We start from the raw sequence: 12,369 nt of genomic DNA on the forward strand, positions 1-12,369 counted from the left end.
AAAAGTAGATGCGTCTTAATTATTAAGTTATCATAATAAATAAGCTCAATTATCTAAAGCAATAATTTTGTTGACACAAAAGTTATATGAAGGGCTGCTATTATATTTTAGTTTAAAAATTTTGAAGAATTAAATGCTACTACAAGAATTTAATTGAATATTAGCTCTAAATATTTTGAATGAGTATCTATTGATGCCATATAATCATCTAAAACAAAACTGAAGCTAAAATCGTGTAAATTCTAACAAAAGCTGATCAAAAGTGTCAATATCAAATTGTATGTTGAAATAACAACTTCATTAAAACTAGACTCGTTATTAAAAAAAACTTCAAAGCATGCAGTACTGAAAGCAAAATAAAAAACAAAGATGTAAACTTTTAAAATGAAACTGTTTATTGTGTCAGTTAACCTAGCAAATTTACTATTCATCAATTTATATTTACATAGGAAGAAACGAACGATTTAGTAAACAACTATGCAGCTATTAAGGATAGCTGAAAATATTAAGAATCCAATTAATATCTAATTTTCTGAAGGATGGTCAAAAATAGAGTTAATTAACGGATAGATCCTAAAATAATGTGCAAATTTTGCAAGTAAGAGCACACTTTAGGAGTCCTAGCTCTTACAAAAGCTTTCATTTGTAATATAATCTAAAAGGTTCTAAGTCAGCTGAATTGAGATGGATTATATATTGCATATAACTATCAAAATTAACGATAAAAGCTTACCTCTTAAATATGTAGATTGCTATCGTCCAAATTCTGAGATATAGTAAAAGTAGATCTCTTGTTTTATTTTTTAAAGCATTTCTTCTAAATATTTTTTTTTATTAGATTAATTTGAATTCTATTTTTTACAAAAATTTATTTAATATTTGTTAGCTGTATGACTTATTTTAATATCAATTTATATAAGTAAATAAATAATATGTTCTTTTTTTTGCCTGTTTTAAAGATTAATATTTTATTTACATATTAAGTTAACGCAAATTTTGATTAAAAATCAAATATGATTAAAATTAATTATGTTTATATAATTTTAAATAAATCTTGTTTTATTAAATTTAAAAAAATAATATAAAAATTAAAAGAAAAAAAAAATAATTTTAATGTTGATATTTTTTTTTTGGCTTTTAAAGTAAATTTATTTAAAACGAAAATATTTAATATAAATACCTAATATATAATATATGATTATTATTAAAAATTATTTTGTATTTTAGTAATATTATTTATTCATTTATCAAATTGCAATTATACCTATTATGATTCAGGCAATTCAACTTATAGTTTTTAATTATTAATATTGAAATTATTGAATTTTCGAAATTTAAGTGAGAAAAAATTATTAACAATATTTAATGAAAATTAAATCTAATTATACATACATAAATTTCACTAAATAATTAATAAGATGAATATTATTTCTTAATTTGGAATAAATATATATCAAGTAGAAAAATAAACAAATTTAAATGACTAATTTCAAATAGAATACTCTTTTTTTACATAATTATACATATAAGGATTTTAATAAATGAATTCATATGGGAATAAGTTATATATTTATCTTGTGTCATAAAAGCTGTTTACTAAATATCTATAATACAAATTCCAGAGAATTAAGAATGTTATTGAAGCTACTATTACAATAAATGAAAAAATTCCTAAAGAGTATGAAGAGTATAAATTAAAAAATTAATTGGTTTCATCTATAATAAATTTTCCAATTAATAATGGTACGATTCTGATGTACTAGTAAACTTTGATATATTATTCTCCATTATACTCTTTGTAATAAGATTAAAGAGAAGAAATAAATTCATCATTTGTTTAAGAAACTTTGTACAATTGCTAAAAATCAATTAAGGTATTAATAAGAGATTAGAGACCAAGAAGATATCCTTTGTTCCAAATACCGTTTTAGATTGTTGAACAATCTGATAGATCTATTTAATATTAATTATCTAAGTAATTCTTTTAGTAATTTTATAACGGACTACATATATCTTAATTCATTGAAGTTTCAACAATTGATCTATGAAGAGTTTAATCATAAATCAGATTTTAGTTTGATGAGTCTTTCAATGATTAAACAATCTTATTTGTTGTATTTGAAATATAATTTTAAGTAATTTCTATCTACTCATCTAGCCCTTATAAAATAATATCAGGACGCTATTCATACGTTGCAGTTTATCTAAGGAAATTAAATGCCAATATTAGTGGAGCTTTACCTCTAAATGAGTAAATTAGGCTCAGCTCATTAGAAGTAAAACTGTATTCGTCAATAAATTTATTTGAAATAGTATAGTTGATTATTGGATAAATTGAATAGAAACAAAAAATTATTAAAACTATTGAAAGCATCTTAATATTCATCTTTTATAGCTCATTTGTTGAAGATATTGTTCTCTTTTTCATACTATGAGTATCTTATACAGTAAAAATTTAATCTTAATTATTAGATAGAACTTCTTTAGAAGCATAATATTCTATTGCTTCAATTCTTTCTACTAATTAATTAGGCTAAAAAGTGCAGAAAAGTTTAAGTATTTACTCCTTTTTATACTGGATATAGTAATAAATTGGAATAACCTAAATTGCCATCAGAAGAGTAAAAATTTCAAGAACAATTATCTATGTTACTTAGAAAGATTTTATTGTATTTATCTCACTATCCATTTCTTACTTTTACAAGTCTGCCATATTTTGAAAAATCCGAATGTTATCTTTTTAATTGTAATGGCTATTTTTATAATTTACATCCTTGTAAAATAATTAATTTAATTATAAATAAATTTTACATGTAGCGCAAAGAAGTTTCTGTTTACTACTGTGAATACATATAAAGATTTTCAGCCATAGAAACGAATGAGAAGATCATTTTTAGATCCATTGTTGAAGATATATTTCTTTGATTGAAGACTATGATTTATTATTATTAAGATCTAATATACTACCCATACCATGTTTCGCTATCATAGTTCTCAAGATCACTCACAGTGTCTTTGAATTATTATTAAATTACTAAGGGCTCAGCTAATACAGCATGTAACTAACTCTACTGTAAGGTATTTTATATAATTCCTTTGTTATACATTTTGATATATTCTGTATGTGCTATAATAGATACAAATTCATTCATAATTTCATATCCTATTAGTATTATAAGTATATAATTTAAGTTTAATATTAGAAAAATTATATTATATAATAAAAAAAATAATTAATTCATTTTATAAAATGATGAAATTAATTAATTAATTAACTACCTTTCACTAAATTCTAATTCAGTATATTAATGTAATTAAGTGTGGAATATTGGTAAGTATATAAGAAAGTAGCAAGTATAATAAGAACAATTATTTTGAAAAAGCCAGTGAAATAAAGGAATCTCAATGCTTTATTCTTATGATTTCTAGAAATAGCTCTTAGAAGAGTTAATTTTAATGTATGAAATTCACTCATAGTACTATTCACTGAGCTTGATTAATTTTAATCATTGTTTACCAATCCATTCATCTGTTAGCTTTGATTCTTTGTATTATTTTTATTTTTCGAACATTTTCCTATCTAATTTTAAGAAAAGCTTTATAAATCCGCTTTATTTTAATATTTATACTATGTTTTTTAATACTTATCTAATTTGTTAAAATTCTTTGTTTAATTTTAAGGAACTTCATAATTAAATGAATTGTCTTATTAAGTTTCTTCAACTTCACTTTTTGTACTAAACATATTTTCTAAAATATCAGCTGGATTATCCTAATAGTCATCTTATTCCTCTGCTTCAAATATTGCTTCGTTGTTAGACTAAAAAAGTTTACTTTCAACTAAAGTGTTGTGCTGATAATAATTTCTACTAGACATTGGTGAGCTTATAAAATTAGCTTGATACTCAACGGACTGATCTGTTAACATTTCATGGTTATTTAAACATTTATCTTGCTAACCATTCAGAAGCTTTCTATTTGTATTTAAAAGATGATTGAATGTAAACTAATTATGAGTTGGCTCTTTTTAATTTAAAGCCTCTGCATGATCTTCACAGCTTCCAAAGTCAAATGGGCTTAGATTCTTTTAAATTCCAAACAGAGATTTCCTTGAAGTTTGGGTAGAAAAGCTCTGCCTTTTTGTATTTGTCACTACTTTAGGAGACAATATATTTTTGACAGCCTTTATTTATATATTTATTTTAAATAAAATATTTAAATATTTTTTTGTTTGAATTTTTTTACATTTTAGTCCAATTTTAAATTCTAGCTGCTTATTATTGGCGTTTTTTGAGGTGCAGCTTGTAAATTCGTCAAAGAAGTACTATTATTTAGGTTTTAAATATCCTAATCTAGCTCTAAATACTATTTGATTTTATCAAATTAGATGCTAATATCTTTTAAATGGGCTTTTATTTCTGATTTTTTCTTTAAAAGCTACAGATTATCTACTTAAATATACCCTAATCCAAAGCCTTTGTAGGATGTTTGCAGTTTTCCAGCTTTAAATGTAACTGAATGAAATTTGAAATCTTTATTATTAAGCTTTTTACATAGGGATAAAAAATCATAAATACTATTAAAAGGTTTATTGGATTAGTAGCATAAAGCTTTAAAACCCTTCTCATTTATAGGACTTATTAAGATTGAGTTATGTTCTATCGTTAAAGTTTAGCCTTTACTCATTTGTTAGAAATGATTCTATAGTATAGGTAAAATCTTAAATAAATCTAATCTTTGGCATAAATTAAGTTCTGCTTCTGATATGATGCCAGAAAATAAATCAACATAAATTTTTTTTGTAAAATTAGAAATGTTTCCTTATTGAGAAAAAACTATGAACTCAGAGCTTTGCTATTTAATTTAAAAATGTTTATTTATTATTAAAAATTTACAATAAATTAATAAATACGTTATTTTGATAGGTAAAAAATGCGCTAGCTCCGAAATCATCAGCTTGAGATTAGTCTAGCCTAATCCTTAAATTTACAGGAATTGCAAACCCATTTTAATTAATTCCAAAAACTTATAATTGTCCTGCGTTTATGCCATTCATTTATCCACTTGTAACAAATCTATTTAATATTTTGTCATGAACAAGCTTAAGCTAATCTGGGATCAAGACATTGCAGTTCTAATTTTTGTAATAAAAAAATCTAAATTAATTCTTTTCTATTTATTTTTTCAAATTTACTTTATTCAATAATTCTTAAGAAGTATATCCAAACATTGATTAAACACTATAGCTTGCGTTTTTTATTATTCCTATGGGCTAAATCAAAGAAATATAAACAACACAAGCTTCCTAAGAAAATATGGGAACCTCTTTATCAATATTTGTTTGCATGTTTTGATGCTTTCTATTCCAATAAATAGCCTTTTTACATGAATAAAATGTTTATTAAAAAGTATTTTTTTTTTAGAAATATATTACTTCTTTTTAATATTGCTGAGGTTTTTTATTATGCAAATCTAAACATTTTGAAAATATTTCTGCCAGTTATTAGCATCTAGAACTGTAAGGATTGTAACTGTACATTTTTTAAATAGTTTACTAAATCTACTCTTTTAGATCTTTGATTTTTAAAACTTGCTCGTTAATCTTAGAGATATCAACATGCTCTTTACAAAGATTTATTAGCATTCCTCTCAATAATATTAAGCTCTATTTCAAGCTTTGTTGCGTATTTAAAAAAAGTTAATCAAATTCTAAAACTTTATTGAGTTAGAGCTTTTGATTGTAAATTGTAGGATTATTGAAAAAATTGTAAAATATTTTTTCACCATGATCATAAATTTATTAATACACCATTTAATCTTTAATTGAAGCTGTTTTTTTTTCTATGTTCGATATCTAAACCACTTCCACTAGAGCACTTGTTGGAACATTAACAACTTCAATCAAAAATGTTAAGTAATTAAAGCAAGTCTAATTGTATTCCTTAATCTAAATATAAAAAAGTAATTATGTTTAAAAATTTGATTTTATTGACGTATTATTTATTTTTTTATTAAGATAAATTACAAAGTTGTAATTTTATTTTTTTTTGATTACAAAATTAAATTTTTAATGATACTCTAAAGTTAATTAGTAATTATTCTAGCTTTTCTGTGATGAAAAATTGAACACGAAAATTTAATTATTAACTTTTCATCTTCTATAAAATAAAGATTTTTGTCTTTAAATAATCTCTTTAGTCAATAGTTGCAAAATCCATTAAATTATTTATAATTTTTACCTATTGTTATTTAGTTGCTTTGATTTTGTTTAAGTAATCTGAATACATTTGTGCGAAATACTAAGAGATGAACTAATCCCTATATGCAAATCCTTAAAGCTCCTCCCAAGAGAAACCATCTTCTCTGATTAATTGCTCACAAAAACAATCTTTCCTTGAGCAGGTATAATAATGATTTTAATAAATACTTTCGTAAAGAACAGATCTTCTTAGATCAGTGTAATCATGCATTTCTAGGTGTTTAACCATAAAGAAAGCAGTTCTAATATGTAAATTTATTTGTTCTAAAGTAGTGTAATCTAATTTATATAATTCAAAATAATACTTGAATTTTCAATTTTAAATATAAAAATACTCTTTTTTCTTAGAGCAAGGTCACTTATACGATGGAATAGAAGATATTTTGCCATAATATAGGAAAAAGGAAGAGTCAAAAGAATTGACACTAGTAGCTAAGTTCCATTAAACATATGAGGGAAATTAAATGAGAGACAAAAAATGATTGCGTTAAAAGCATGAATAAATTTAAATTATAAATGAGTCTATATAATCAAGTTATCATAATAGACAAGCTCGATAATCTAAAGAGAAATTTTTGTTGACACAAATGTTATATGAAGGGCTGCTATTACATTTTAGTTTATATATTTTGAAGCAGAAAAAGCAATCACCAAAATTATATTTAGTATAAGCTCAAGTTATTTCGAGTGAGTATCAGTTGAAGCCATATAATCATCTAAAACAAAACTGAAACTAAAGTCATGCCAATTTTGAACAAAACTAATTAAAAGAGTCATCAGCAATGTGATTATCGAAAATATAATCTCAGTTAGACTAGAATCGCTGCTGAAAATAGCTTAAAAGCATGCAGTATTGAATGGAAAATAGAAAACAAATACATAAACTTTTAAAATAAAGCTGTTGATAATGTCAAATAGCTTAGCAAAATTATTATTAGTTAATTTATACTTGAATAAGAAGAATCTAAATATCTAAGAGAGCAATATGAGGCTATTAAATATTGCTGCAATAATTATAAAAGCAAATAATATTTTTTTCTCTGAATATTACCCGAAAATAGCACCTATTAATGGATAAATCCTAAAGTAATGAGCAATACTTGCGAACACATAAACGCTCTACGAATCGTTGCTTTCATTAATGTTTTCGCTTGCAATTTTATCAAGAAGATTACTTGTAAGCTAAATAGAAGTAGATTAAACGTTGCAAATAACTATCAAAAGCAAAGATAAAAGTTGGCCTCTTAAATAAGCATATTGCTATCTACCAAAGTCAGAGATGTAGTATAGATATATTTCTTTTTTTAAATTTTTAAGCATTTGCCCAAAATTTTAAATTGTTTTCAACTTTTTTATTTATTATTTTTTTTAATTTTAGCAATTGAAAAAAAATTATTATTAAATTCTTTAATTAAATTGACGCTTTATATGATTTTTAATTGCGATAAATAACAATCTTTATCATATATTTATTTAATTACTTGTTGGCCCTTCTTTTATGTTCTTTTAATTTTTTTATTAGTTGTTAAGAAATAAAATCAAAAAAAATTGTAAAGATAATTCATTAAAACATCATTAAAAACTTCCATGAATTTAAATAGTTGCATAGAGAAAGTAATTTTTTTAAAAATTTTTAGTTAGTAAATATGATATCTTTTTAATTATTTTTCAAGTAATTAATTATGATTTAAAAAAAAAGTAATTAACTATTTTTACTGTTTACCTTTAAAGATTTAGATTATAAAATGAGACCTCTTTACCAATTCATATTGATTGTATATCTATCATTATTCATTTTAAAATGTATATTTTAAAAGACCTAATTATTAAAATCATTAATAAATAAGAATAACATGGAATGATACTAATTTTCTTAAAATCTATTGTTTCATAACTTAAAAAATATCTCATATTGTTACAAAAAATGATAAAAACTTTTAATCAAATTTCTAATGAATGAAAAGAAAATATAAACAAAAGTTATTTTAATTAATTTACTATTTCCATGGATTCTATTCTCTTTAATTAATTGAAATCATATATTAAATTTGATGTTACTCCCTTTAAATTAAAATAGCTCAAAAATTATTTTAAATAGTTAATTAAAATTTAATAAATCTACTCAATTTTAAATCTAAAATCATAGATGAAGCAAGTAAAAATAATTATTAATTTTTCAATAGATTTTCAAAACCCAATAAAAATATCAATTTAATTAATTTTTCTTAAAACTAAATATAATCTATTTATGTTGTTGTACTATTTGTGAAATAAAATTAATATCCATGTGAATTAATATTTTTTGAAATCAACTCTAAAAATGTTTAGCTAAATAAATTATAAATGAAATTAATGAAAAATAATATTTATCCTATTAATATTTAAAAATATTTAAAAACTAAAATAACTATTATTTATTCAAAATTAATTCCCTTATAATTTTTAAGAAAGTATTTTTCGAAAACTAAGAAATTAAAGTTGATTAAAATTTACTATTTATCTTATTTTTTCCATAAACACATAAAATTTTAAAAAGAGGGCATTATTTAACACTTTTTAATAGTAAAATAATCAAAGGTTAATATATTAAAATTTAATGTTTTTTTCAAATGAAATTCATTTTTCCTTACTTATAGTACTCTATATAATATCTAATAAGATATAATTATTACCTTTATTTAAATAATGCAAATATTGAATCTATATTTTTTAGATTTGTAAAATACCAAAATATAATCAAATATTCAGATTAGATATAAGATTATTAGGCTAAATATAAAATATTTAATAGTATTTACATAAAGCTATTAATTTTTTTGAATTAATCAATTAAAAGATAAAAGATCCAAGATTAGTAGCATTTTGTGTTAAAGTAAATATAAATTAAGTATCAATTAACTTTATTTAAATAATTGATATAATTAGCTTATTTTTCTCTTTAAAATGCTGGTTTGAAAAGGAAGATTAATGTCAAAAATAGATAAAGTTTAAATACTTAAAAAATGAGTAATTTTCATTTATAGTTTTTAGTTTAAAGAACTTATGATTTGAAAAATATTTATTTTTTTTATTTGAGTTATTTTAAGAAAATAGATTTTTGATTTTATTAAAATCAAGCAGGTTAGGGATCCATACAATCTAATGTAAGCAGAGGTTTTTTTTAAAAAAATATAATTATTTTGAGTTTTTAATATTTCTAATATATATTTATAAGATAGAAGAGTAATAAATATTTCTTCTTTTTATAAGGTAGTATTTTTACAATTAAGTATTTGAATTTGTAATATATATTACAAGAAGCTTGAATTTCTTAAATAATGTTAAATAATAGAAATACATACCTATTTTTATTATTTGTTAGATCAATATATTCAAGCCTTTTTAATTTTACTGGACTAAGTTAGTATTTTATCACTTTCACAACCTGTATCTATAATCAATCTTTGTGAAGATAATTTCTAATTTTATAAAAACCTACTTTTTTACTTCTATGTTTATAAACTAACTTGGTTTTTTTCATTTATTTAAGTAAGAAAGATACCTATTTCTATTAATTAAAATTTTCCTTCAGCTAATAAAAGCGCTAACTAATAATTTTATTGAATATTCTATCATTTTATTAGACTTATAATTTATAGTTTGATACAATCCTCCAATATTTCAATATTTGATACATCAAAAAATGAAAAAATAGCCAAATTTTTGTAAAAAAGGAGTTATTTTTAAGAATTTTAGTGCGAATAGTTTATAATTTTTAGTTTAGTCATTTTATATACGTTTTGTGAATATATTTAAAAACATTTTATAAGAATTAAATCAAGCTTTTAGATAAAAAAATAAAAAATTATATTTTATTTTTAGTGATATTTATTAATTTTAGATCTACTGCTTATTTGGCAACAAAAATAGAAAAATCATAAATGACATAAATATAAAAAATATGAAATTAAACCATTTTAAATAATTTTAGATATTTATTGGGATACATATTTAATTTGTTAGCAGATTTATTAAAAGCTTATTACAAATAAAAATGATTGAGTCAGTAAACTCTATCAATTCGTTTTTACATACTTGTTAGTAAAATTATACTTTTTTTATTTATTGAGAAGCGATTGGATATAAATTAACACTTTTTGCTGAAATTAAATGACAAATCACAAAATTTATTATAAATTAGTAAATAAAGTTTGTATCCAGGTTATCATGTAGAAAAAGAAAGAAAGAATGAAATGCTTTTAACTTTATTTTTAATCTAATATCATCTAAATCTAAGACATCTGTATATTTATTCATTTTGTTAGTTATTTATTTATTGATTGATTGATTAATTTATTCATGTTTTAATGGTGAATTGCAACTTTAAAAATTATCCACAGAAAAGTAAATTAATAAAATATATAATAAATTAATCAGCGAAAAAAAAATTATCATCTTAAAAAAAACTCACTTCATAAAGCTTTCAAAGTATTATTATATTAGCAATGAGCACCACAAATACCCCTGTAAAAGATGTCTTATATTCATCTAGATATTATTCTTCTCCTTACGCATCCACACTCGCATACTCAACTTACCCCTATACAAGCTCTCTTTACAGATCAGCAATTACCCCTCCTAGAACAAGCGAATGGACTGAATACTAGCCAGTTGAAAGAAAGTACATTGACTATGTACCTGAAACAAAGGTAGAATATGTTCCCGTTGAAAGAACCACTAGAGACTATGTTGAAATTAAGCATGTCACTTCATATGAGCCCTAGACAAGAGTTGAAAGAAGAACTGAATACGTTCCAGTAGAACACGTTGATGAGTATGTTGACTATTATCCTAAAAATTACTCATATGTCTCTCGTAGCCCAAGCTATGATTACTCACCCTCTCTCACAACTTCTAGCTTGAGAACCAGCAACTACCTTCCTTACTACACTTCCAGCTACTACAGATCTCCTTATTCTTACAGATATTACTACTGAAATGATTATTCAAAGTTAAATCAATTGAATAAAATGTATCTCTGAATAATTTTTGTTAAATCATTTCTATACCCTCCTAAATATCTAAAATTTTATTAGTTGAATGTTAACAATTGTATTTACTTATCTATATATATAATTTATAACCTACTGTAAGTAAATTTTTCTTTCCATATTGATTTATTAATTCACTTCATCCTTTTATCAATCATACTATTATTGCAATTAAATGGAGGATAGATCATTATCCATTGTGAAAAAATAAGTAAAATACTATGAAATAAATAAAATATTTAAAATAACAACTATTTTATAACTGCATATATCCTTGATAATCTTTGTACTTGTTTGATGTTACATAAATGAGCTCTTTTTATTTAAAAGATGGAGAAAAATCTGTTCTATTGAGCTAAATATTATTAAGCCAGCTCTTTCTAAGTTTAAAGGAGAAATAAATTTTATTTTGGAGCAAAAAAATAGATATAATTCTATAAAGAAATATAAATAGCTGAAGAATAATAAAGAATATTGGTTATTTATTTACTTATTTTGCTCATCAATCTTAGAATTTCTTAAAAAATATTAGTTATAAATTTTAGAATGAATAAAAAAAATATTTTTAAATTTAATATTTTAAATAAATACTTAAAATTCTTATTCTAAATTTATTAATAAATATTTTTTAAAATTAATTTAACTAAATAATTTCTAATATAATAAAAACGCATTAAAATTTAACATCATTATATAATAGCATTTATTTTCATCCATTAAAAATTATTAATAATACTATTTTTAAATATGTGAAATCATTATAATTTATTAAAAAAATATTTTCTTTAAAATGTAATAATTCATCATTCAAATAACTTTAAATTCATTCTAAATATCTTAAAACCATTATGAAGCTATTTTCTTAATTCATTTAAAAGGTTTTTAATTAAGCATAATTCATCAAATTTCATTTTTATTTCAATTTTATCAAATATATTAACAAAAACAAAAATATTAGTTTACCTTTTTTCTTAAAGTATCTATATTGATTTAAAAGATTTTTAAATAAATATAACTAACTTATTAAATATGATTTTATTTATTATCTTATTATTCTACTAAGAAAAATAAAGGAGTTCA

The 12,369-nt window shown here is 21.9% G+C and overlaps 2 protein-coding genes across 2 annotated transcripts; one reads left to right on the forward strand and one right to left on the reverse strand. All coding sequences in view use genetic code 6, as the record gives it.

The window, feature by feature from the left end:
* Positions 1-1,489: 1,489 nt before the first annotated feature.
* On the reverse strand, positions 1,490-7,579 carry TTHERM_000823621 (PAS domain S-box protein; the record flags this gene model as incomplete). The annotated part of the gene is made up of 9 exons (XM_012800006.1): positions 1,490-2,753; positions 2,812-3,163; positions 3,280-4,183; positions 4,246-4,854; positions 4,913-5,134; positions 5,195-5,377; positions 5,435-5,947; positions 6,240-6,538; positions 6,595-7,579. 9 exons carry the CDS (start codon positions 7,577-7,579, stop codon positions 1,490-1,492), a joined length of 5,331 nt encoding a protein of 1,776 aa, XP_012655460.1.
* Positions 7,580-10,743: 3,164 nt separating this feature from the next.
* Positions 10,744-11,235, forward strand: TTHERM_00823650 (hypothetical protein; the record flags this gene model as incomplete). Its single annotated transcript, XM_001031467.3, has 1 exon — positions 10,744-11,235. One exon carries the CDS (start codon positions 10,744-10,746, stop codon positions 11,233-11,235), a length of 492 nt encoding a protein of 163 aa, XP_001031467.1.
* Between the last annotated feature and the right edge of the window lie 1,134 nt (positions 11,236-12,369).

The sequence above is a fragment of the Tetrahymena thermophila genome (assembly GCF_000189635.1).
Source record: "Tetrahymena thermophila SB210 genomic scaffold scf_8254397, whole genome shotgun sequence".
Taxonomy (NCBI): Eukaryota; Ciliophora; class Oligohymenophorea; order Hymenostomatida; family Tetrahymenidae; genus Tetrahymena; species Tetrahymena thermophila.